Raw genomic sequence first — 27230 nt, 5'->3', positions numbered from 1 at the left:
TTGTTGGTGTGTAATTTCTTTGTGTTACATGTGTGTAATGGGGGATTTTTTGTGCTTGTTTTTTGTTTTGTTTATATAAATGTTTTATTATCTTCACTACAAATATTGAATGAATTGACAAACAATATACATTTTGTTAGCAAAGTGTTAAATATCATTTCCGTAAAAAGGTTTATTTCCCATCGGTAAGTATTAAATACAAATGTATCATTTCCTTGAAAAGCTGTTTTCACATCTGAACATCATGCAAAATACAGGATATTATATATATATATATATATATATATGAATCAATCCCTTTTATCATAATTACATCCTTATAGCAGCAAAACGAAAAAAAAAAAATAATAAAAAAAAAAATTGGAAAACCATTCAAGGTGCATGGGCACTAGAACCAGGTTGTGCTGAGGATAAGCGGTAAGCTTTTTTAAGGACAAAGTACGATTTTTAAGCCTCCCATCATCAGGCGACGTTGAGGTGGATTATCAGTGTCGCATCGTCATTTGACATCAAGTGAAATACGTCAGTTTTGTCTGTCACGCTTCAGTGCACACAGAAGTAAAACAGTTATATTGTTATGTGAGTGATACACCATCCCATTGTTTGACGTAACAGGCTGTGATTTATCTGTTATTAATCTTACTGACAACATCCGTTTGGTTCATTGACAAGGCTATCTTTTAATAAGGATGCACCAACAAGTATAGTACAGGTAAGTCTGAACATTTGTATACATTCCTTATTAACAGGTCTATATTGTTAATAAACAAAGTACAGTATGATGTCCTATCTGTCTAAGTAGATTACAGGTATCGTTCTGTTGGCTATCTTTAATATCGTAACTACTCCATGTTCATTTTCCACCAGATAATTTGACTACTTCACACTATCGGTATACCTGGTAATATTTATACAGATGGTGATCTTTTAGTCTAGGCTACAGTATGTAGAGTGCCATTTTTTTTACATTCAGTATTGCCGAAGGGCATGGCGATAAACCGCTACAGAATACTCTAACGTATATGTATTTGAAACGTATATTTATTTACAATGTATATCTAATTGTCCATCTCCTGACCAACGTATCACTCTTTACAACCGAGAATTTATAGATTTTAGTAAATAAAGGCCAATATCCTTCGGATGACGACATGAATAAATATTTTGTGATGGAATATACCTTATGAATTATATTAATTCAGGCGTACATGTCTACGTGTGTGACCATTCTATATAGCCAGTGTATAGTCGGGGGACGCATTTAACAAATATAGAAGAAGTTACCTCATCTATCACAGTTCATGACAAAACGAGAGAATGTCATTGTGTGGATTTGTATTGACGTTCGTTATAGGGGTAAATCAACGGAAAATCCAATAATATGAACCTATTTTATACTCCTGTCTACATCTGTTTTGAATTCTCATGGAAAGGGGAACGATTACATTACCAGATTGATTATAAGATGTGTGAATAGATTTCTTCCTCTATCACCTAAAACATTTTGTATAAACTGGTTGGAAATTGTACAATGTTAGAAAAAATATTCATTTCTTACGATATATTCTGCAGAATTAGCTCATAGGCAAGTGTTTGTAATATAACATGACATCTTTGTAACAGGTCCACAACGTAAGTTTCCTTTTCATATAAACATTTAACCAATCTGGGCTCAGGTTCACGAACATTCCTGAAATTTAAGGAATCCCTTAACTTAAAATGTTCATGAAACAAGGCTCGGACCTTTTTAGTACACTATGTTATGTCTAAATGTTAGATATTGTAATTCCTTGCCACTGTTTACTATTGAAAACAATTCACATGCTTTCACTATTTTGCAAACAAGGTCTTTTACTATTGTTTTAAGCAGTACTTCAGTAACTTCAACCATATGCAAATCTTCATTTCGATACAAGGCAGCAAGTGTTTGTATTTAGTTGGATTATATTGGCAAATAAACTCTTCCGCCATCGTTTTTTAGCACCTCTTAAAATAGAAACCCACCTCAGTAATTTCAACTACATTTACATGCAAATCTTCATTTCTGGTGGCAGCACGGCCTTACCTTGTAGATCAAAACAGATGCAATAAAAAATGTTGGGAGGCATAGTTAATCTACTATTAATAAAAAAAATCCAAAGAACCGTTTATATATGACTTAAAAGCTTGACCACACTTCACAAAGCAAACTATAGATGGCAGTTAGCATCGTTAAAGAAATGGCACGGAGTTCACTCAAGTTCATCTGATAACGTGTGTGCAAACATTGTCACGGACCCAGGTCTTGTCGTATTCCTAGTAAACATATATGTAGATAAGTGTGTTTATCTCGTTGGTATAGGAAGTTACATAGGTATGACTTAACTATAAATACCTTGAATCCGATAAGAGATTTCACTTCCTAGTGTGATCAAGCCTGCAATCTATCATCTCTGTCGTATAGATCGATGTATTTCTTTGTATATTGGATCAACATTGATATGACCAAAGCTGTCGTCATTTTAATGGTCCTACATTCCATGTTGTTTTCAACCAAAGTAAGACTTACAGATCACTTTGTCGTTACTATACTCTTCTGACAATAATGTTTGTGGCCTTGTGTCGAAGATTCCGTCTCGGATCACATGTTTGTCTTACTTTTAATAAATATTACACAACAACCTATTTGCAGGTTGTATTTGTTTTACAACTGCTAAGAAGTTTTGTACACAAGGTCAGCTTTCAATGCCAAGCAGTCAAATATTTCCCGCCTAAATATAAAAGTGACTGGTATAACTTCCTCTAAATCAGACCTGTATTTCTGTTCTTCTCTCCGTTACTACAGCATTGATTATCACATACTGGGATATAGACTTTAGGCAATCCTATTACATTCTTTTTTGACTCAATGGCGTTTTTTTTGTATTGGTTGTGAGTGGTGCGGATACTCCTTTTAATTGACACAAGCTAGTATTATCTGTCAATGAAATTTGATATTAAATGTATCTTCAGAATTACCTTTGTTCAAAACAAAAAATCATCAGCATTCACATGCGTATCCTATTTACATAAAGAACGTGACTCTCTATAACGATGGCAAATTATCAGGTCTCTATAACTACACGTCTGATGTACAAACTACATTAACCGGAATTGACCAGATAGGGTCACCAGTGAAGCAGGGAACGTTATCTCTTCTGTAACTCTTGTTCTATTCCTTGAAAAGTACGATTTCAGAAGTCTCCTATCAGTTACGATTTGTCGCGGTTGACTTTGAATTCTGTGTTATATTATTTATTTGATTTTGCCGGCCGATGCGAAGTTTTTTGTTTTTGTTTTTTGGTTTTTTTTTTTTAACTCCCTCTAAAACATTGTTCATTGCCTTGCTGTGTGCAATTTATATGTACCTATAAAGTTTCTCAATAATCTTTTTTCTGTGTATCATACTATATCTTATATATATAATTATTTTTTTCTTTGTCTCTACCTTTCTGATTGGCCCATTCCTTTTTTTTCATTCCACGATGAAAAAATCAGAGAATGGCGCGGAAACCTGACGTTATCGTGACGTCACAATAGAAACATTGACGTTGCGTATTGATTTGCAAAAAATATCCCTTGGAAAAAATCGATAAAATCGTGCATGTTCACGTATTTCATTTTATAAAGTAGCCTGGAAAATCAATTACAAACATTGAAGTCATTATTTTTTAATTTCATCGGGTTATGAAATAAATTTTGTTTGCAAACTTTTATGAGAATCCGCTACGCGAACAAACAAAATTTCTTTCATACCCCGATGAAATTAAAAAATAGTGACTTCAATGCTTGAATGATACATACATAATTAATTTTACTTTGTTTCTGGTTTTCTGATTCGCCTATTCATTTTTTGCATTTCACGATGAAAAAAAATTCTGGAATGGCGCGGAAATCCGACGTTATTTTGACATCACAACTTTAACGTTGCGATTTGGAAATCATAATCCCTTGAAAAAATCAATGGAATCGTACGCGTAAACGTTTTTCATTTTATAAAGTAGTCTGGAAAATAAATTTTGTTTGCAAACAAAATTTCATTCATACGCCGATGAAATTAAAAAATAGAGACTTCAATGCTTAAAAATGATATAAATATATATCGTATCGCATATTTTGGACAGAAACTCCTTTATGCCTTTATAATGGAAGGTGGAACTTAAAATCTTCCGGTGTTATTCTTGATCTTTACTAGATTTTTCTACAGCCACTTTAATAGCAAAAACCTAGGTTGTATAATCAATTGCAAATTATTTAGAATAAAATGTTCAGTGACCTTTCATTTTATATATGGCAAGACCTAGTACACCGTCCTGTTCTGTACATATCTCAGTTGCAATGTAAGAACTTATAAAGTCCATGCACGTCACATAGACGAAGAAGCTAGTGTACCAGAATCTTCAAAACATCATCTTTATCTACATGAAATATAGAGTTTAATTGAAGTCTTTTACAACATTCAGGGGTAGTTATATACACTGTCTCTTTCACCTCCCGATCACTTACCACTTCGGGCGCTGTGAGATAAACAGGTAAAATCGGTTGTGATTGGTCATTCCTTCTGACAGAATTTCAGTATTTTTACATCCTCATTCCATTATAGTCAAGGATTTTTTGTTGTTGAAAATTTATGGTATGTCTGATAAAACCTGGAAGGGTTCCAAAAGTTTCCCTTAAAGAAAGCTTAATTTGGCACGGAGAGTTTTTGTATTGAAGTATTGAAAAAATATCAGCTTGCGACATTAGGCATTATAGTTTTGATAGATTTGGATTGCAGTGGTTTTCGAATACTGGGGCAGGTTTTTTTTATGTTGTAGAGGTTTTGACTATGTCTGTTTCTAACTGAAATATTTTTTATAACGGTATAAAAGCTGGGGAAGGTACTTGTGAATAGTGTACATGTTATATATATATTGACTGACTATTCTAGAATTTTGTATCCTTAATCGGAAATATAGACTTCATTGATGGCAATGGTGGTCTTCAGTTGTAGAATATGCTCAGTGTTTCTGCTTAAAGGCCCACTAACTTTCCGAAACAAAACATAAAAGTTTCTAAAACATAAGGAATAATAACATAAAACATATGTATATATGACCTACGATGAAGTTACACGTTACAACACCAAACTATTCAATATTCCCTGTGTTATCTATGTTAACGGCGAAGAATTCAATTAGCTCTTTTGTCGTCTGGCGCAGTGATGTGTTCCTTAGGACGACGGCGCGAAACATAAGACTATGAACATAAACATTTGATTTATTTTAAGTAATTTGATCAGAAGGTGATGGTAAGTTTAGTATTAACGGTAATCTAAAAAAATACGTATGCTACTATACAAAATTATAAACCTTGTTTTACATTCCCGTTTAAAAATTAAATGCCGTTTCTGAAAGGTATGTTATCATTTGTTGTATCAATTAAAATGATATTATTGTTTACATTGTTTTATCATTCTTTTGGCTCTATATAACAGTGGACATTAACACATCCCATTAATCAATCGTATGTTGTTAACAGGCGGTGATTAGGTTCTGAAAAGTGTACGAACTCGTACTATATATCAATGCTGTGGGCAAGATTATTAAAGCTGTAGTTCGATGTGCGAATGACGTGAAAACGTAAACCGTAGACCATGTGTCTGTTTTATCGTGTCAATCATAATCAAATAGTTTGTTTGTATGGCACTTTAAGTATTTAGTAGCGATGGCTATCAGTCAATAAGGGGTCAAAACGATAATTCAAAATGTCGCAGTTTCTATAAAGCCTAGTATGCCAGCTGAATGTGTTAAATTACATCATTGTAAAAAGTATATTATGCTAAGTAAGAATGTCGTGAAATCAAACAAACAAACCGACTAGACGCAACTTCAAAAGGTCAAGTCTATTTCTAGGCCACGTCGTCAAAGTAGAACACACATTGGTTGGCGGTCAGATGCAGGTTAAACGATTGTATATATACACGTACATATACAAATGGTATCGTCTTTCGAGACTTAGATATCGAGTTTCCAAATTTGGTCGGACATCTAGTATTGGACAGAATATAAAAGATAACAAACGAACAGATATTTGGCCTGCGCAGGATTTCATAAAAACGACTACAGTAGTAAGTATATAAACTTACAAAGCGTGATAAGAATGGATTCGATAGAGGTCCAATCATTCAGACATATAACAAAACACACGACTGCAAAATCTTACGTATTTATGGTAAAGGTAAAATATGTGGATAGAATTACATGTATTCGACTTTCGATATTTAGTTATTGCATGCTTAGATAAAATACACGACCTAGTTGTGGTATAGGATGTTCATTTCAGAGGCACGCCCTCTACTAGATCATTGGTATCACCATTCATATACCAAATGTAAATAATTTGACAAGATGAAATACGGATAGATCTAGATATGTCTAAAGAACAGGTGATAGGCTTGCCTTCATCTAACATGTGTAAAAGGCGACAATACACTTAAGTGATACCTAATTAGCAACTTGTAAAATAAGCCAACAGTATAAGAATGTTAAGATATACTATGGTAAGATCATAATAACCATTGGCGACTTTTGGAATTTATCTTCTCAAATGAATTTCTTCTTCATAACCTCTCTCGCTTACACCGGTACCGTCTCACGTTTTGACGTTCGCTCCTTTAAGGAAGGGTTTATGGTCTGACCCCATTGAGACACATTGTAGTCTGTAACATTTGTAAGTTCTGCTTAACGTTCAACAGAAAGGGGTTGGGGCAACTGGTTTGGTCGTTGTCATTGCTATGGGTATCATGTTCCGTGCCTTTGGCCACCATGCTTCAGAGAGAAAAACAAATCTTCTACGTGCAATGGGCAAGAATTCCATTTTTACATGGAGAAACAACAAGAAAATGTGTCACATATGATTTTTGTTTGTGTGGTTTGGTAGATTGCGTTATGCTCGTGTTCCAGCCTCTTCTGATGGTGGAAACTCCTCCATTTGGTGTCCTTTCTCGTACACAGGGACGCCTGCCCAGCAATGGCCACAGCGTTATTAATATGATGCTAGGCAAATCAACCTTCTAACCAACAGGTAAACAGTATGGAAGATTCCCTCCAAGTAAAACAACCGGCATACATAAGATACAGATGACCTTTTATTCAAGATATTAAGCATTTACACGAATGCATATGAACTGGATATATTAAAATATACCTAGCGGACCTTCTACCACATTGGTTTTGTTTAGTAAAATACATCAGAGGATACAATCAGAGAAAGCAGCTGGCGATTTATGACTTTACAATACCTTAGAGACGTACTATCATACCGTAAAAGTCTAAATGAAATTCATATAAATAGGTCTTGCCACATTTTTCTACTGAAAGTGTTACTTGCCATAAACCTGTCGAATGTAAATATATAAACACTTCTATTCGAACACCAAGGTTTGACAATACACACATGTTGCTGAAGGTTTACCTATTTCCTTATATTAACTGATAAGTGGAGATGAATGTCATTTCCGTCGTTCTTTGCTATATTGCTCACAATTTTTGGTCACAGTAATTTAAATTGATGATGGACATTGGAATTATATCAAATTAACAATTGAACAGCTTTACGAAATAAAAAAAAAACATAATTTGTTTTAATTCTTAGAAATTATGGCTGTGACATCTCAGTCCCCTTGTATTTCGGTCATATTGAATGTGACGCACATATGAATACCTCAGTTAATATTTTATTAAAATAATTATTCTGAGGGTATGGAAACAAATTATGTATTTGAATTTGATTTTGTTTGGCTTGATGGTGTATAAAACCAATTTCAAATTTCTTTTCTAAATTCACAGATTGTTTGAGCATGAAAATGAATGTACATATTAGGTAAAAATAAAAGATGCGGTAAACCCGCCATCCTAGCATTCTATGGAATTCACTGTTTTCAAAACCAATCTGATAAACAATCAATTTTGTCAACAAATATAGTTTAAGAATCAGAAAAAATAAACCTTCATAGATTATTGTTGTGAAAATATACGTAGACATTGTCCTGATAAAATACGCTTTTTAATATGTCAAATAGCTAATATAATTACAAAGAAGTTTACTACTTCCATCTTCCAGCAAGATGTCATTGTTGTTTCGTTATAGCTTAATCAATATCTGACCTTAAATGTATGAGAAATGTTGCCAATTACACAGAGAACGCTTCACCTCCCGCGACATATAGTCCCTGTATATATTTGTAGATTAGTTTTAATGTAGCCTTGAAATTTATATGTTGTAGATACTTTACAGATGTTTTTTAAACCCTATATGAGCCAACGTAATGTTAAATTCCTAAAAAACTTGTTGAAGGATCAATCGCTCAATTTTGAACGTCATGGAATTGATGGATTAAATCTGGTTTGACATTGTTTTCGAGTAATCGTTTAAATATACAGGTGAGCGCCGAAGGCCCTCTGGACCTTTTTATACTTTGATACACGCTTCTTTCGCTCCTGTGTTATCCAAAGGTATGTTAGCAGTTGTATACAGAGAGAAGTTTGTTCATGTTAATTAAATGTCAATATTGCAAACTAAGGCCACTTTATATTGCGTCTATCAGTTTAGTCTACATGTACAAAGATAGTTATATAGGTAAAGTGAGTTATTTATTGATTTATAACTGCACGTTAGAGTACATGAAGGGATATTTCCAGCAGATAATAGCACAGTATTGTATGATTCGTTTGACCAGTCGAGATTTGAAAATTTATTTAAAAAATTGGAATATTTACTATTAAACAGAGAGTAAATATCACGAATTAAAAAAAAATTCAAATCTCGTATTTTCTGAAGAAAAAAATCATATGACTGTTATTTTATTTATCAGTCCATCCACCAAATTCAAAAAATGTATGACAACATCCATTTTCATTGATTTGGCTCCCTGTGATTCTGACAGCTTCAGTAGTTGGTGAGGTATTCACACGCGGTGTAGCCATTCTTGAATGACCTTTTCTTTGACAATACATTAAGTAAAATACAAAAAAAAAAAAAAATCTAATCGCCCTTATGCATAAGGCGACTTCTGTTGTCTTTTTATCATTGAAAAAACCCCATTTCATTTGATCGTGAAAAGCCATGGAATTTATTTTAAATTTTTGTAGCTTTGCAGCAATAACGAAAGCTAAAGACAGTGTCCAAAATATACTATTCTTAAAGGAGTAAATGTCTTTATATTTCGGTTCGTGTTGTATGTCAGCAGCCGACTCCTGCTTTAGAACCCAATGTTATTCAAAGTATATATGTTATCCCTTTAAAGTGTCATATCCTAAGCCTCTTGTTGGTGCTACCACAAAGGCTTGGCACGTGTTTTTACCAAATGCCACTAATATTGGATATGTTCTATAGTATACAGTGTGGACACGCCACAGAAGCGTAAGCCGGATAAAGATGTCTGTATGTAGTTATTATTCCTTTACCAACAGTTTTAATGTCCATTTGAAAAAAGGGATTGGTGATACCAGGACATGCGTAACCTGGGTATCAAGGTATCATGAGTTTAAAACCATTCCTGGCTACTGATGATACCAACGTAAATACAAAAAAAAATGACAATACAAGTTTCAATATATAGATTTTCTCGTTCAATTTTGAATTGTGTTTACAGGTAGATACACACTTACCTGAGGACAACCACTGTTACGTGGTCAACCCATTGTCAGTCTGTAAATTCTAAGACGTCCGCCCTAGTTGTTTATCACAGTCTGTCTGTGGTGTGTCTCTGACGTAACTTGTTCATTTATCGTTTGTAGGCAACACTGATATGTTCCTATTCGGTTTAATGTGTACCATTCAAAACATTGGGCGTATGAGAGGTTAAGTGTAAAATAGTAAAACTGATTCATGATTGCTCTCCCACAGAATTCCAAAGAAACAGTCCGACAATCAAACCACCTTGCAATTCATCCAAAAGATATCAATAAATACTAATGAAACGGACATTAGCGAGATGTTGACAAAATGTATATATTTTTATATCTATATAAGCGTTCTTTAATTTTCGTAATAACTATGTCATTATATACAATTATATGATGATTTGACACTATTTAGTCTGCTCTATCCGTCCGGTGAAATATCAATGAAATGTTTTAGAAAATCCCGATGGTAATCCAACAGTCAACTAAAAAAAGATATATTTGGTCCTAATCCCCAAAGCGCATGAGAAGTGGGACCAAATATATTTTTCTACAGTAATGTTCATAAATACAGTGTATACGGATCCTTTACTAAATGTTTTATTAGATGATTTCTGAATCAGCTTTTCATAGCGAAGACGAAATAGACTGTAGTTTTTCCAATTGCTATTAAAAATAATAAACACTTGTATTCAGAAAAAAACCCCGTAATAGCTGATTGTTAATAGTCCAAAAAAGTGGTAGTTTTTATCCTTTGTTGGCGTTCATCAAAGGGCAAGACTACCACTATTACTAGGATAACACAACACGGATATACCGCAGCCTCCCAAAACATATAGAGATCCACATACCAAATACACTGCACTTGACAGAGGCCGTTCGTAAGTGAACTTACCTGTTAATGGGCCATTAAGCCAAATCAACCAAGCGACCAGCTAACCAGCCAGTTGTTACTGCCAGTTTCACTTAATAAATGAATCAAATTATGTCCACGAAGGAATTCAGTACAATCTAAACGTTTTCATGTGTTCCGAGAGACACTCCTGACCGGAGCCTCCGTCATTGTAGTCGGGTGTATCGTATGAATATGGTATGCAGGATGTCACGTGACAGCCCCGCCAAAGTTTACTTTAGTACGTGTTCCTATATAAGTAAGATATTTACTTCACCCGGTTTTTCTTCACAGGTAACTCTTGGTGCTTGGACCTATTATACACTAACGGAATTATCAAGGTAAGTTCATACTTCATGAATAATGCATTCTTTGTTTGATAAAATAACGTCATATTAAAATTAATTCGCAGCCATGATTTATTTTAAGTGATAATAGTACATTCGATGACTTAGTTATAGCGAGCATTGGAATTGAAATTCAGGGCAGATTTGTTTTCTGTGAAAAGCAGAACAATGTCATGTTAAGATGATAAAACCAAAGCTATACATGCAAATATTGCTAGACCCTCAGACTTCTTGTTAGTCCAAATTTCAATTTACATAAGCCTTATATATCAATATTTGGTAAAGCACATATTGATTTTATAACACATTTGGACATTTTGCAGACATTCTACATATTAAATACATGTATATTAAAAGCCTTTGCTAGTCTGAAGTAATGTACGTACATACAGTACATGAACAATGTTATAATCTTGACTGTGCGCTCATATTAAAATCTACAATCTTTTCAGTTTTTATCAGTGAAACATTTTAGCGTTAATATTTGAAACGGACTGACAATATTCTGATGGAGCTTTAGGGACATTTGTTGGTCTGAAAATAAATGCATATACATAATTTCATTCTTCAAACTGACGACAATGAAATGTATAGACACTAGATGGGATTAATAGTTGTGTAAAAGCTCTTCCACCAAGATAGAAATACAGCAGCTCTGTATATAATTGGTTTTGATCCAACGCCACAGATACATGTTTATTGTACGATGGTTACAGCTAATATCAAACGTGTATACCGATTGGATAACATACAGCGTACATGAAGAGTGAGACAGTTTGATATGTCTGTTTGTAAACTCTATATTCCAGAGTCTATATAAATACGTTTTATCACCTAATCGCCTGATATCCAGCGACTCCGCCCGTGTAATATATTTGCATATGTCACTAGTGTAATATACCATGGAACGCCTTTTATTGGTTGGAAATCCAATGTGACGTCATGATTTGACGTCAAGATTTGAGGACTTCATAGCAAAATGGCGGTCTGCACTGATTATTTTGATCTTGAAAATGTAGGTTGTTGTAGTTATGTTATAAACAGTATCTTAAATTTATGTTTATTTAATGGGATTTTATGAAGCGTGCTTCGAAGTTTTATTTAATTTTTAAACGTCCAAGACTCGTCTCATAAAAAGGTCATATAAAATGGATACTAAATTAAAATCCTATTATTTTCTTTACATTATGTTGTCCTGCGTAGTACACATAAGTGATACACACAATATAAACCATAAGAAAACACATTTTGTTGATTTAGAGAACGTTAGAATCAACCTGTTTCTATTCCACCAGCGCCACAGTCACAAGTATATTCATATACATCAGAGGTCTGTGAACAAATTAGTATTTGTTCATATACGTACTGTATGAATCCTTTTATGAATATGCGTCTTCAAAAGAAATGTTGTATCCAAAAATCACTTATCTTTAACCTCCACAATCAACTCGTATATGTCAATGACATCACGCAAGAGAGTAATTGACAGAATTGTGGGTGTGTTGAGATATCTGCCAATCAGATTCCAGAAAACGAGTTAAGCTTAAGACACACCTTTAAACTTTCAAAAGCTCTGACTCGTATCGAGGTACCTGAATGACATTATTTTCACGACTCTCCAAATTAATTTCAGCATCGTTAATCCAGAGATTTACTTTATTATCTTAAAAGTGTGGTAATTGTTGAAAACTTTTTGAGGATAATTGTAAGACCTGGCAAGGTAACAGGACGAGTATCAGCTATCGATAGAAACTTGTAAGTCGCCATTTTATTTTCATGTGACTGCAGTAGCATTCCAGAGTTTCCAGGCTGGTTTTCAATACGGCACACCAGTTTCACCTACAGGTGACTTGACCCTTAAAAGATAAACAAGTATATTAGAACTTACATGCACAGACAGATACACACGTAAATACAAGTACCAATGTAATTAACTACATTTTGTATTAAGCATGTTTTACCAATACATTGTGTAACAGCCCAAATATTATATATATATACATATAATATCGAGTATGCACTGTACCTGTATATAACCATCTCGGAATTTTAATATTCCAACTTGCGAATCTTTAAAAAATGACATTTAGTCAATATGTCGAATTTTTTTTTTTTAATTATACTAATTTTCCCATTTGGATAAAAAGATTTCTTATGCCTTGCGTCTTGGTTTGTATTAGTTTTTGCCATGACATTAGATGTCGCCCTGTCCTCAAAATATTTTAGCCGTGGATAAACAAAAATCAATTGTCATCAATCCACTTACATAACGGAATGTTTCAAATCTTTAAAAGGGAAATCTTGGTTACATAACAATGAAAATGTAAGTCAACACTTCAAATACCATTGACTCGTCGACCATTCCTCACAACGAACTCTGTACCATGTGGTTTATCTTTCTCGGGAGGGAATGTATAAAATAGCAGTAGTTTCAATGTCGGTATTGCCATATTAACGGGGTTTTTTTGTATAAGAGCGCTTACGATGTGTAGAGATTTGTATCAAATTATATCAGAATTCTAGTACGTAGCTTCCTAGGAATCTAATGTTGATAAAATAGATTTAAACTCACAAATTGTGTGTATAAATTTTAGTTGTTCAATTCAATTTCCATTATTTCAATAGTTACCATGAAGTCGATTATTTTGGTTGGTCATAATTGTCACATGAGAAAATCAAATCTTAGCGGTTTTAGATTTTCACGATTTCGCTTTCAGGGTATGTATGATTAAATATTTCTGAATCGAGGATCACATTTTAGCGTTGGCCAGGAATCGCGACAATATAGAATCTCTCCGTAAAAATATTCCGCTGTACGACATTCTCATTTTAAATGACGGTCTTAAGTTTATCTGCAATACTAAGATAAAACATTTATTTTCAGAATTAAAAATGACGGAAAAAGGGATTGAAATGACGGAAATGGGAAATGGCTACCAAAACAGTGTCACATCTAATCCACGGAAGAAGACAGAGGATAACCAAATGTCCAAAAAAACGATCCTAAAAAATGTCGTTGTGGTCAGTTTTGGGTTTTTGTTTCTTTTTACGTCCTTCCAGTCATTGTCAAACCTGCAGAGTTCCCTAAATAAGGAGGATGGATTGGGGACAGGAGGTCTATCTATAGTATATGGCGCTCTTGTTGTATCCTGCATGTTCTTCCCTGCGTTTATTGTTGGTAAGTTCGGCTGTAAGTGGACTGTTGCTTTGTCAATGATATGTTATATTGTGTACATGGCTGCGAATTTCTACGCTGTTTGGGGGACAATGGCGGTGGCGTCTATTATAGTGGGTCTGGGCGCTGCCCCTCTGTGGTCTGCTAAGTGCACTTACCTCACACAAACTGCTGTATGGTACGCCAAACAAACAGGGGCAACTGAAGATGATGTCATCAACCGCTTCTTTGGATTCTTCTTCATGGTCTTCCAAACAAGTAAGCCACGTACAATTATTCTCTTTTTATTTCACATTCTGCGACTCTTCATACCTAAAGGAAGATTATTTGATAAACAAATGTCATCCTCTATACTTATGGGGTCATTATCACAGACGCTATATCCACATCTGGACTTTCTCATCGGAAATTATATGGAGGCAACAGAAGACATTTGTTATTTGATTCTTTGATGTATATTGAATATTTGAATAACTGTACATCGTGGTTGACTGTGCTTCTTATGTTAGGTGTCGCTCTGCAATCTTCAGATGAAGTTTTTGCTTGCCAAAGTGAACAAAAGATGAGTTCAAAATTACACTCACCATCTAGGCCTATTTTATCACAGGGCAAAATACAAGCCAGCGATGTTTGTAGAAATATCGGTTTTATACAAATTCAGACAATACATGCTCTCACTAAAGGGTATTATATATAACCTTACTTATTAATAATTTATAATTTGAATTAATTTAAACCAAAACGTTTGAACAATAGGAAGCTGAAGAAGCTTATTTTACTTAGAAGCAATATAACCATGAAAAACAAAACAGTAAAATGTTAAATAGTAATACAAGTCAATATCTGTTTTACAGGTCAAGTATGGGGAAATTTGATTTCGTCCACTGTCTTCAGTCAACGCCCCGAAAATATAACCGAGCCGACGGATGCGGAGTTAGAGCTGTGTGGGTCAGTGTTTGATCCTACCGTGTCCTCAATAAATAACACAAACCTGGCCAGACCACCAATTGAAAAGGTGAATTTTCACTGATTAATTATTTGATCTACTTAGGGAAAGGCAATAACAATGTTGGATGTCGTCAAATAGAACTAGTTCTTTTAAGATGCTCCACCGCTGACAAGTGGTATTTTTCACTATCAAAAAAATAGGAGAAGGCGATTTAGTATTTTTCTTCAGTTATAAAACATACTTACTTTACACCATTACCACCATTGAAAAGTTTTAGCTTCTAATTTTACTTCAAGTTAAGTATATAAAAGATAATAAATTGCATCCCGAAAAAATCCGTGGCACTATATCTTATATGGAATGAAGTACTAATTATGCATGCACCCATAGCAAAATAAATTGCTTTATATTATTTTTTGTGTTTATTAAGCATATATATACACGATTAAATACCAATTATTGTTCAAATTATGAAAAGCATTTATGCTCTGTCGGCGATGGAGCATCTTTAAGGGAAAGGCAATAATAATGGTGGATGTCGTCAAATAGAACTAGTTCTTTAAGGGAAAGCCAATGTTAATGTTGGATGTCGTAAAATAGAACTAGTTCTTTAAGGAAAAGGCAATAATAATGTTGGATGTCGTAAAATAGAACTAGTTCTTTAGCAGTGTCACGCTGTGGAAGAGCTTAACATTACGGTAAATCCTCTTGACTGTAAATAATATGTCAATAAAATTTGTTGACATTGAAATTGAAATTGAAATTACGGTAATTTACCCGGTATTTTATTTAGGTAAAGTTGTGCAGTAATGATCACCACAGAACTGTGGTATAAAATAAGCAAACATTTGTTGATAAAACATTTTCTTTAATCCGTTTACATATTCAAACATAAGTATTGATAGATGTGGTAAATGTGATCTAAACTGTGACTTGAACACTTATCGAATCGTACGTTATATTGCAAGTCGATTTGCAAATTAATTGATTATTAATATTTCGTTCAAACCTTAGAACAACTACCTACTTTTTAATGCATTCATATCATTCCTATGTTACTATGTTTCTGGAGTCGTAAATACAAGTATATTTCTACCTCCAGGTGTACATTGTGTGTGGCATATACATAGCCTGTGGCTGTGTGGCTTTTCTTATCATTGTGGGGCTCCTGGACCGGATACAGTTGGACAAGGACAAGGATATCCCGGAGGAAGACCGTCGACTATCTCCCAAACTGTTGATAGCGACCTTCCGTCATTGGTGGGACTCACCTTACCAGAAACTACTGATGCCTCTAACTATCTACAGTGGAATAGAGCAGGCGTTTATCACCGGCGATTACACCAAGGTAATGGCCTTCTAATACTCCACCAACTTATGGGGCAATTTACACCAAGGTAATGGCCTTCTAATACTCCACCAACTTATAGGGCAATATACACCAAGCTTATGGCCTTCTAATACTCCACCAACTTATAGGGCAATTTACACCAAGGTAATGGCCTTCTAATACTCCACCACCTTATAGGGCAATTTACACCAAGGTAATGGCCTTCTAATACTCCACCAACTTATAGGGCAATTTACGCAATTTACACCAAGGTAATGGCCTTCTAATACTCCACCACCTTATAGGGCAATTTACACCAAGGTTATGGCCGTCTAATACTCCACCACCTTATAGGGCAATTTACACCAAGGTAATGGCCTTCTAATACTCCACCAACTTATAGGGCAATTTACACCAAGGTAATGGCCTTCTAATACTCCACCAACTTATAGGGCAATTTACACCAAGGTAATGGCCTTCTAATACTCCACCAACTTATAGGGCAATTTACACCAAGGTAATGGCCTTCTAAAACACCACCAACATTTAGGACAATTTACACCAAGGTAATGGCCTTCTAAAACACCACCAACTTATAGCGCAATTTACACCAAGGTAATGCCCTGATAAAACACCACCAACTTATAGGGCAATTTAAACCAAGCTTATGGCCTTCTAATACTTCACCAACTTATGGGGCAATTTACACCAAGGTGATGGCCTTCTAAAACACCACCAACATTTAGGACAATTTACACCAAGGTAATGGCCTTCTAATACTTCACCAACATTTAGGGCAATTCACACCAAGGAAATGCCCTGATAAAACACCACCAAATTATAGGACAATTTAAACCAAGCTTATGGCCTTCTAATACTCCACCAACTTATGGGGCAATTTACACCAAGGTAATGGCCTTCTAATACTCACCAACTTATAGGGCAATTTACACCAAGGTAATGGCCTTCTAATACTCCACCAACTTATAGGGCAATTTACACCAAGGTAATGGCCTTCTAATACTCACCAAATTATAGGACAATTTAAACCAAGCTTTATGGCCTTCTAATACTCCACCAACTTATGGGGCAATTTACACCAAGGTAATGGCCTTCTAATACTCACCAACTTATAGGGCAATTTACACCAAGGTAATGGCCTTCTAATACTCCACCAACTTATAGGGCAATTTACACCAAGGTAATGGCCTTCTAATACTCCACCAACATATAGGGCAATTTATACGAAGGTAATGGCCTTCTAATACTCAGATGAAAGCCTTCTCATAAATACACTAGGTTTAGCGAGTGTCTTTTGAAAATTTGAAAATTAACTTACGATGATAAACAACAGTCACGCGTTGGGGAACTTATTTGTTCCATAACTTTAAATCTAAGATATATTTATACCGTGATGACCATTTTCTCGTCTTCACTCAGGGAAACTTACCACCAAACAATGTGTAATGATATCTTCCCGCCATAAAATATAGTGCCTTAACAAAGAACTAATATTCTATTGTCTAATTCTTTGAATAAGCATCTACGGTACAACGCTCTTTTAAAGAAAATGTGCTATGGGAAGAAGCCTGAAGTTGAAAGCAAATAGGAATCAAGAGATCTTGAAGTTGACCAATTAGAGGCGCCGTAGGTGTGTGTAAACATAAATGATAACCAACTGCTATGGAATTTATCACATGGTTTTTCCATTGTGAAGTTATGGGATAAATTGTATTACACCAAGATTAACCAATCGTTATTTGTCTTCTCCGTTATATATTCTGTATAACCTATATATAAACATGTTGGTATGTCCTATTTCGATACCCTACTTGTTTTACAGTCCTACATCAGCTGTACTCTGGGTATTTGGAATGTTGGTTACGTGATGATATGCTATGGGGTAGTGGACGCCATCTGCTCCTTTACATTTGGACGTCTGGTGCAGTATGTCGGACATATCCCGTTCTTCATTCTAGGTAAGTCACCAATCGGTACCCTTCCTAAACACAGGATTATACTTCCTTTGTTCTTTTCGAAAGTGAATGTTTACGAATGTTTTCAATTTTAATTTGGTAAAACATACGTTACATATTTGTATGGAATCCTCCTTCATGCTATCGTCTTTAAGCTAAAGGACTATGTTTGCCATGCTTCATTGACCTTTCTTGTTATTATTCCAGCATTCCTTGTCCATGGAGGCACCTTAATCGCTCTGTTGATATGGAAACCCAATCCAGATCAACTCTATTTGTTCTACATATTCGCAGCCTTATGGGGCATGGGTGACGCTGTTATACAAACTCAGATTAATGGTAAGTTGTGTGCTATTTTGATTTTATTATATTTTTGAGAACTGCCATTTCTGAACTATTTTCCAACATTTTTCATTACAAAAGAAAGAAGGCGAAATAGTTTTGTGATACAAATCTGTAAGGGTTTACCATGACGATAGGAATCCAGATGTAGACAATCGCCAGAGAGTTGTTTAAATCTATCACTTTCTATTTCCTTGTCCATAATACTTTATTTATAAGTATCATATACCGTAAATGTACTTATTCTAGCGGAGTTAAATTAATACGCAAATGTGAAAAACTGTGTATAATAATTTATTAGCGCTGATAAAATTTAGCTCAATTTGGTGGTTCAAGACCAGAAAGACTAAAAATGTACATGGTTTCAAAATTGAATAATTTACACAAATCAGCGCTTGAAAGTAAAACTACCGTTTTATAAGTACGTTTACAGTAAATAAACATACACATTATGCTCGATAGTTTTATATTCTTCCTTCTACGTATTTATCAGACCTCCTATCCAAGGTAGATGTTAATCTTGTTGTTTTGCAATTAAACTAAAATAACTTTTAATTCTAATTCACTACAATTATTTTTTTCAAAAAGTCGGTTATTTCGCTACACTGTAGGTCCGTTCATTCTAATTAATTATCTGCTTACCTCGTGTGAGTTTCCACTTAACTCCTAGTTACAGACTGAATGAATCCAATGTCCTGTTCCTCTTTTTATAATCCCTGCATTCCAAATCTATAATGGTAATATCCCTCATGCGTTTTGAGGGTATAGTAACGGGATTTCTTGCTTTTTACATGAGCCTTGGTTATATCGTTTTAATGCTGATTATGATAGTGTTTCTATGCTGATATGCTGTAAAGTGAAAGGCTTATTTCTTCAACTGCAATGACTGTCCGCCATTTTATTACAGCTCTTTACGGAACCCTATTTACAAAAAAGCCGGAAGCAGCATTTGCGAACTACAAACTTTTGGAATCGTTCGGGTTTATTGTAGCTTTCAGTTACAGTAACTACCTATATACAAGTACCAAACTATATATAGCTCTAGGCTGTCTGGTCTCCGGCATGGTGCTATACACCATTGTAGAACTCATCCACAGGAGAAAACGGTCGCGGGAATATTAGACCCATTCAGTAAGACGAGTGTTTATATACGGGTGTATAATCAGTTCATGTCCCTAAACAGATTTACCGACTAACAACTCGATGTCTACCATCCTAATTTTATATACCTGGTAGTTGCTATGCTATACCGACGCCTTCCTTATATCCCTACCTTACCGTAAAATCACCTTCCTAAACGAGTAGTAATCTACACAACAGAGATGTTCTTTGCTGTAGAGCCCTTGTCAATGATGTTACAAGACTAAAGCATTAAAAACGTGGTCGTGATTCTGATTTTCCGTGATACTATTGTAACTTGTACTTTCAAAATGTGCAACGAAGCTCATCATATTTGATGATGATTTTTTCCTTTACTAAATACAATATGTAAATGTTTATTTTATTCCCTAATGAAACTCTACGTGACAAGCAGGAACAACATGATCCAGTAACATACAACTTGATGTCAAATATAAAATTGTTTAAAAATCACTATCTACATGATGAATTAACGAATTTGTTAAGGCAGGCTTCTGGTCTCTACTAAATATCGACTCTGATTACTTAAAGAAGAATTTAAATAAGATAAAAGTCGATTGGGAATGGTAATTTTAAAAGTATGCATATGTATATGATTTAAAGACCAATTATTGACATTGTATTGTAGTTCTTAACCATGGTTATTGATACAACTGTTAATCAATTTGAACAAAAAACCACCATGCTCATTTTAATTAATGTGTTCAAAATGTTGTTGATTGAATTCAATATAGAAAGAAAAATATTCCATAAATATTTCCAGTTTTACTGGTCCACTTCACTCGCACAATATCATCTATGAACTTCATGTAAGAGAAGAATATACTAGATCAAAAAGGTCAATTTTCCCTAAATAATTATTATGTTGTTTCTATCGGAATACTTTATAATACTCACTTTTATTCTTCTTCTATCTCTGCTATGTAAATGTAATATTGTCAGCAATTTTCTTACAGCTTTATATGGATTCTTGTTCGCTAAGAAACCTGAAGCAGCGTTCGCAAACTACCGACTCTGGGAATCGTTAGGCTTTATCATGGCATTCGGTTATAGTAGTCACCTCGTTACTAGTGTCAAAATGTACCTGACCCTGGGCTGGCTTGTCCTGGGCATGGCTTTATATGCCATAGTGGAGGTCAGGCACAGAAAGTAAACAGAACAAAGTATAGACATCTGGACAGTAAGACCTTATAAATCATGCATGATGATATATGTACATTATATTAATTACTTACAATCTAATTAAAATTAGTTGACCTTTAGATTTTGTTTTATCTAACGCTATACATGTAACAAAAACATTCATTATAAGTACATAAATTACTTATATAATAACATTTATATAGATAGTAATAACAAACTTAATAAAATGTAGTTATGTATGTAAATCCTTGTACCATTTATCCTAAAACAGATAAAAAAAAACTAACATTAGGTCTGCATAGGAACTATAAACGTGATATGTTTATAGAAAATAACAGTAATTATATTCTGTATTCAAAATCTCTCTCTATTCATATATATGTACTAACTAATGACATGTCGTATGTTAACTATAAACTTTAGACAATAACCAATAACATATCATATGCCTAAACTACACATATTAATAATATTAATAATATCATTTAGTTATGAACATAAATATTCTGACATAAGTTATATATGCTTTAAAACACTTCGTATCCAATGAATTATGTATTATACAAATATAATCGTATACAATATGGCGTTTCGCTGTCTCCTTCACTGCTATTGTATCAACAAAAATTCTTGTTAAAAGAAAAACGCGCTGATCTTCAACCATTACAACTGATAGGGAGGAATACCTTGTTTATTTGCTTTCGAATCGGAAGGAATATATATAGTCCCCCCCCCAAATCCGTCATTTTTTCAAATCTGTTGTATAGTGTATGTGTCCAATATGTCCTTAATACAATATGTATTATGGTTTTGTATCATTGCAGCTGCAGTTGTTATGACTGTAAAAAATGTTAAACACACATATTCAAAAGTGGGGAAAGTATGTTAATTTTGACGATGTTTTTCATCTAGAATCCATAGAGTGCATCCTTATAACTCTCCTAATGATGTATCATATGTGCCTACATATTCTCAGTAAATATTAAGTTTGTTCAATATTGCGATCTATTGTTTCTTAGAAAGAATCTATAAAAAAAGTTTTCAAATGCCTATTTCTGATGATTATCACGGCAACTACAGCTGCAGAATCAGATATGTACTATATATTTTAAATGCAAAAACTTAATTTCTTGACTCTTAGTTAATAAAATCGATGGATTTGATGCCCAAAAACTGCCCAACCCATTGTCCTTTGTAATATTTTCAATTCAGACAGTCCTACATATGTATATACTTATAGTAAATCCTTTTTACATCAGATATCCTCGATGGAACTTTCTTCTAGACCTTATAAAGAAAAATGCTTCTTCCAGTTGTAACTTTCACTTCATATGAGAAACGTAGTATGCTTTATTTTCTGTTGTGGGGCTGTCTTAATTTTTATTAACATTATAGAAACACTATTGAAAGTCCTCTATGTATTTGCATGTACAGTACCCTGACGAGACAATCAAGGGCTTGTTGCTGCGTTGAGGTCTTTTCTCTGATATCCATTTTCAATTTAGTTCAATCTCTAACTAAATCACTGGACTTCTGAATAATTTAAAAAAAAACTAAACATGTGTATTGAAAACCAAGCCTATACTAAAGCTATTTGATCCATTTCTCAAGTAAATTTTGTCTTCGCCAATGCTCTCCCATAGACAGAGACAATACCGTTGCCTTCCCCTACCTGCAACCCTACGTCTATATTGTGAAACTTTATTACATATAAGTTCTGTATTTTGACATATAGTCATTTTATGTTAATGATTGGCGTTTTTTTACATGATACAATTGTACAAACATATCTAATTTGTGTTATGCGATGCTTACCGTACAAACGGTTTCTAAATCCATTTATCAAAGCTAAAAACGTCGCTTTGGAAAGTTCTATACTTCTTGAGTATAATGGAATTTACACTTTAACGTTAACATAATTTTACATATACAATATTAATGATTTACGCATATTACCCACGCTATCCTGTAATGGCTTTATTAAAATATTATCGCTACTTATGGCATGCTAGAAAAGTTTGTTAATTTTGGCGATGCCAATAATTGAAATTTGATTACTGCTTTTTCTGGGGTTCATCATAAAATGTCAATCTTATCAATATTGTTTATTTCAAGATGAATTTTGTAAAACAACTACCGGGTCATACGTTGTCTAGAACATACATATATAATGTACCATTTTAATTTTGACACTGATATTATGAGTAAGAAGTAAGGAGTAGATTAGTAGATCAAGGCAAGCATTTGCCTCTATATCCATATGTAAATTATTGTTAGTAAAACTGATCTTATCGTTTTAGAAATGTTTTCTTTTAATTATTCTAATTTACAGTTGTGTCTGAAAACAAAATATGGATAGTTCATTGTTCTTTCAATTAGTTATCATTCTAGGGAAGCGTATAATTTCCCTACTCCATGGCAGCTCCCGAACACGATCGACATGTTTTTTTCTGTTTCCATTGAGTTCGCTTTTTTATCCATCTCTCTTTTCTTTCCGCACTTAGTTAACTCATTTCGTATATGTAAGGCGGAAAATTTATGATAGTTCTTCATTTTTTTTCAATGTTTCTGAATACCGTTTTCTTGGTATCTTGGCAGTCTAGGCAAACACTATTGCGTTATCAACATTGAGCTTTAAACCATTTGAACTCCACGTCTTAGAGTACCTGGTTCCTAATGTTGTTCCGGAGATACATGTTGATTGATTCAGTTATAAATTTTACAAGTTTCTACACATGTACTTTAGATTTTGATTTAAATCGTGTATAAGATAAAAACATAACAAGTGTATGACTCATTATGAGTATGGTGCCAATATATATAAAGTCACTCCTACCTACCTGTACGGTCGTAAATGTTTATACTGACGTCATACACTTAACCTTGTTTCCAACAATTTGGTCCACTTTTTATATCATTGACGTTTTTATGATTTTACGCAAAGACAACAACGTTTGCTTATATATATTCATAAGAGTGCACATTACATATAACTACCTATTCATAGAAACATTATCACTTTGAATGAATTTATGAATTATCAGTTTGTCTTTTTAATGAGAACAGAAAATTTATATATTGCATACATAAAGTATATATATATCGATATATAAGACCCATCCATGTTGTATTGGTTTATATAAATGGAGTATTTGTATTGAATTAATGGCATTACTGCAATATCATTTAAACATCTTGACACACTTCAGAGAGAAATCTCCTCGTTGCTGTTGTGTTCAGTCTCGTAGACATGGATTGGGTGTTGACGTTCAATTTATGAGCTACAACAACAGCTAATAAGTTGATGAGTATCATTCCAAGGTGATTTGTATATATCCGGGTATAGATCAGACACATAAAAGGATGTTTTATGAACGTTGAATGCCGAAAAATACACATGATTAACAAATAAACTTATCTGAATCGTTATTGTTTCAGCGCTGTATGGATACCTATTCACGAACAATACCGAGGCTGCCTTTGCTAACTACCGACTGTGGGAGTCTTTCGGGTTTATTATGGCCTTTGGGTACAGTGCTTACCTGCAAACAAAAATTAAAATGTACATAGCTTTGGGGTGGCTGGTGCTTGGAATGACTCTGTACAGCATCCTGGAGGTCATAGACAGGAGGTCAAAGAAATCCAGTCACGACATCATCAAAACGAAACTGTGAGAAAGAAGGTCAAAGAAATTCAGCCACGATATGATCAAAACTAAAATGTGAGATTCCAGATTGACATATTGGTGACTTGTCAATGTACAATGTGTATATAAATGATCTATGCCTTATCTTACCATGCACACTGTAGTACAAAGAACAGTATTTGTTTCTTTAAAGTGGTGTACTTTACCAACACTCAGAAATTTTACCAAATAGACTCTGTTTATGATTGACCACATCAAAGAGTCGATCTTAAAGCGGTATACATGGTTGAAGTCAATATGTAATTTCAAAAGGTTATTTCATTTGAATACATGTACTATGCATTATTCCCAGTACGTGTCATACTGCGTTCCTATAATACCTGTACATTTTGTATGTATAATTTCAAAACAAAATTCAAATTCAAATTACCTTTTCACAATTACAATTCAGATCAAGCATTTTGATTTTTTTTTTCATCTTGTCATCGCAATATTTGTATCGCGTATATTTTCATTTCCATGAATCCCACACAGTAATGTTTTCAAAATCAATATTTACACGTCCAATAGTACTGTGCACTTCAACGTTGTTTCTTTACTGACAAAATCAACCTTTTCAGCTGATGTCACTTTTTATGATTTAGAAAAAAAAAAGAAAATATTTTGGTGCTATTACTGTTAAATGTAATGTACATGTAATATCTAAATGTAAAGTTATTTAAAACCCTTTAAATGATATGAATAACCAATAACCAGAAGTGTTTTGCATACGTTTGTTTCCCTTTTGTACATAAACATTTGGAATATAAAGTTTCTGTGGACGAACTCCTATCATTTCCATTGTTTTTACCTGTTCGGAAATTAGCTCAATTAAATGATACTTTCTAGCCATAGAGCAATGTTACAAATGTAAGATACAAACTTAATCTCGACAATAGTTTTATATTGAAATTTTCTCAAAGTTTGAACAACAGCTATATGTTTGATAGTATCTAATGTGAAAAGTGTAGATGAAGCTATACCCATTATAGAACTTGATAGAAATATATTTCTTTCATACCTACGGGTGTAATACTGGCTGATCTAGGGCAATACACTCATGTCGCCTGAGGCTGTATTGCATGGCTACCCATGAAAAAGCCTCGTTACGTCACGGCGTCAACAAAATTTCTATTTTCTCGGTAAAAATTTAACATTTTTTCACAAAATTGACTGGTTTTACTTTAAGAGATGCAAACAACGAAATTTGCGTTAAAAATATCACGTAATTTTTCATGTATAGAAAATTGACTTTCAGTTGTGGATTTCTTCGTTCGAATTTGTTCGAATTTATTTCAAAATGGCGAGATATTATAATTGTAAAATTGCAATAAAACGTCGAGGTATGAAAGAAAAATACTCTTTCTTAAGTGTATATGAAGGATAGGGATATTCTACCCTCGGAATCACAAAATGTCGCAAAACCCTCGGCAAGCCTCGGGTTTTACTACATTTTTTGACCCTCGGGTAGAATATCCCTATCCTTCATATCCACATATGAAAGAGTCTTATAATCTATTACCATGGTGATACATTATATGTTTATCACCAGGGTGACATGTTTGTTCTGTCTAAACAATACAAATATCAACCCCAACGATTTTAACCTTTCTGTAGTAAGTCAAACCATATACATGTAAATCTAAACATCTTGAATACATATTTTAAAACAAAGTGCATTGTTAAGGGAGTGCTGAAGTTGGTTGCGAGTTCCTAGTTCCTAGTTCCGTTTAATAAACGGAACTAGGAACCACACCCAAGTTCCGTTTAACTTAAACGGAACTAGGAACCTGACCCGAGTTCCGTGTAAACTTATACCGAACTAGGAACCAGACCCGAGTTCCGGTTAACAAACATACTGGCCAACGAGCGAAGTTCCGTTTATTAGGATTCCTACCTCTAACTGTATGTTCAATTACATATTATATACAGGATTCGAACTTAAAGCTTCCATGAATTATACAGCACAGAATTAATCTCCTTAACACAAATTTCTTTAAACGGATCGGACACCTAGACTCCAGTTCCGTTTAACTTAAACGGTATAAGCTTACACGCAACTCGGGTCAGGTTCCTAGTTCCGTTTAAGTTAAACGGAACTTGGGTGTGGTTCCTAGTTCCGTTTATTAAAGGGAACTAGGAACTAGGAACTCGCAACCAACTTCAGCCCTCCATTGTTAAGACATTTTTACTATGTGACTCTTTGGCTTGTCTTCAGCATTTTGAATATTTTGATTTTCATTGCAGTGGAAATATCTTTATTGTTCGGGTTACATAATTATAAATTAACAAATTGTTTAACAAGGTGCTATTTCTAAATTTTCTATTTCTATCAGATAGCAAAGTTATCACATTTATTTCTTTTAGAACATATAATATAATTTCTAATGATATTAATTAATATGTCATATGTAATACAATGTAGTTGTATATTAACTGTACATAATGTTTGTGTATTCGTGTTAAAAACTGTTTGTGTGTTCGTGTTAAAAACTCAAATGGTTAATTTCAATTACCAATTTTGTACATGTTTATTGATTAAAAAAATTGAAAAAATAAAGTTTTGTT

The 27230-nt window shown here is 33.9% G+C and overlaps 2 protein-coding genes across 6 annotated transcripts in view; one reads left to right on the top strand and one right to left on the bottom strand.

The window, feature by feature from the left end:
• Positions 1-10761, bottom strand: part of LOC138315973 (DNA topoisomerase I, mitochondrial-like) — a 44225-nt gene extending 33464 nt beyond the window's left edge. Inside the window, exon 1 of one of the 2 annotated variants that reach the window (XM_069257411.1) lies at positions 10579-10761. The gene's annotated coding sequence lies outside the window, so the exon portion shown is untranslated. Of the gene's footprint in view, positions 1-2374; positions 2655-10578 lie in introns of those variants that run through there. The other variant, XM_069257412.1, reaches the window with a different exon arrangement.
• Positions 94-27222, top strand: LOC138315978 (protein unc-93 homolog A-like). Of its 4 annotated transcripts, none has more exons than XM_069257421.1 (9): positions 94-712; positions 10870-10916; positions 13807-14355; positions 14952-15112; positions 16149-16394; positions 18220-18355; positions 18560-18691; positions 20791-21014; positions 24416-24555. In XM_069257421.1, exons 3-8 carry the CDS (start codon positions 13815-13817, stop codon positions 20985-20987), a joined length of 1413 nt encoding a protein of 470 aa, XP_069113522.1. In that variant the 5' UTR covers positions 94-712; positions 10870-10916; positions 13807-13814; the 3' UTR covers positions 20988-21014; positions 24416-24555. The 4 variants fall into 4 exon arrangements, with proteins under 4 accessions (XP_069113522.1, XP_069113521.1, XP_069113519.1 ...); XM_069257420.1 differs by lacking the exon at positions 20791-21014 and adding an exon at positions 19602-19825; XM_069257418.1 differs by lacking the exon at positions 20791-21014 and having other exon boundaries at positions 101-712; positions 24416-27222.
• The last annotated feature ends 8 nt before the right edge of the window (positions 27223-27230 follow it).

The sequence above is a fragment of the Argopecten irradians genome, chromosome 2 (genome assembly GCF_041381155.1).
Source record: "Argopecten irradians isolate NY chromosome 2, Ai_NY, whole genome shotgun sequence".
Taxonomy (NCBI): Eukaryota; Metazoa; Mollusca; class Bivalvia; order Pectinida; family Pectinidae; genus Argopecten; species Argopecten irradians.
The sequence above is the reverse complement of the archived record's forward strand: the minus strand, read 5'-3'. Positions and strand labels throughout refer to the sequence as shown.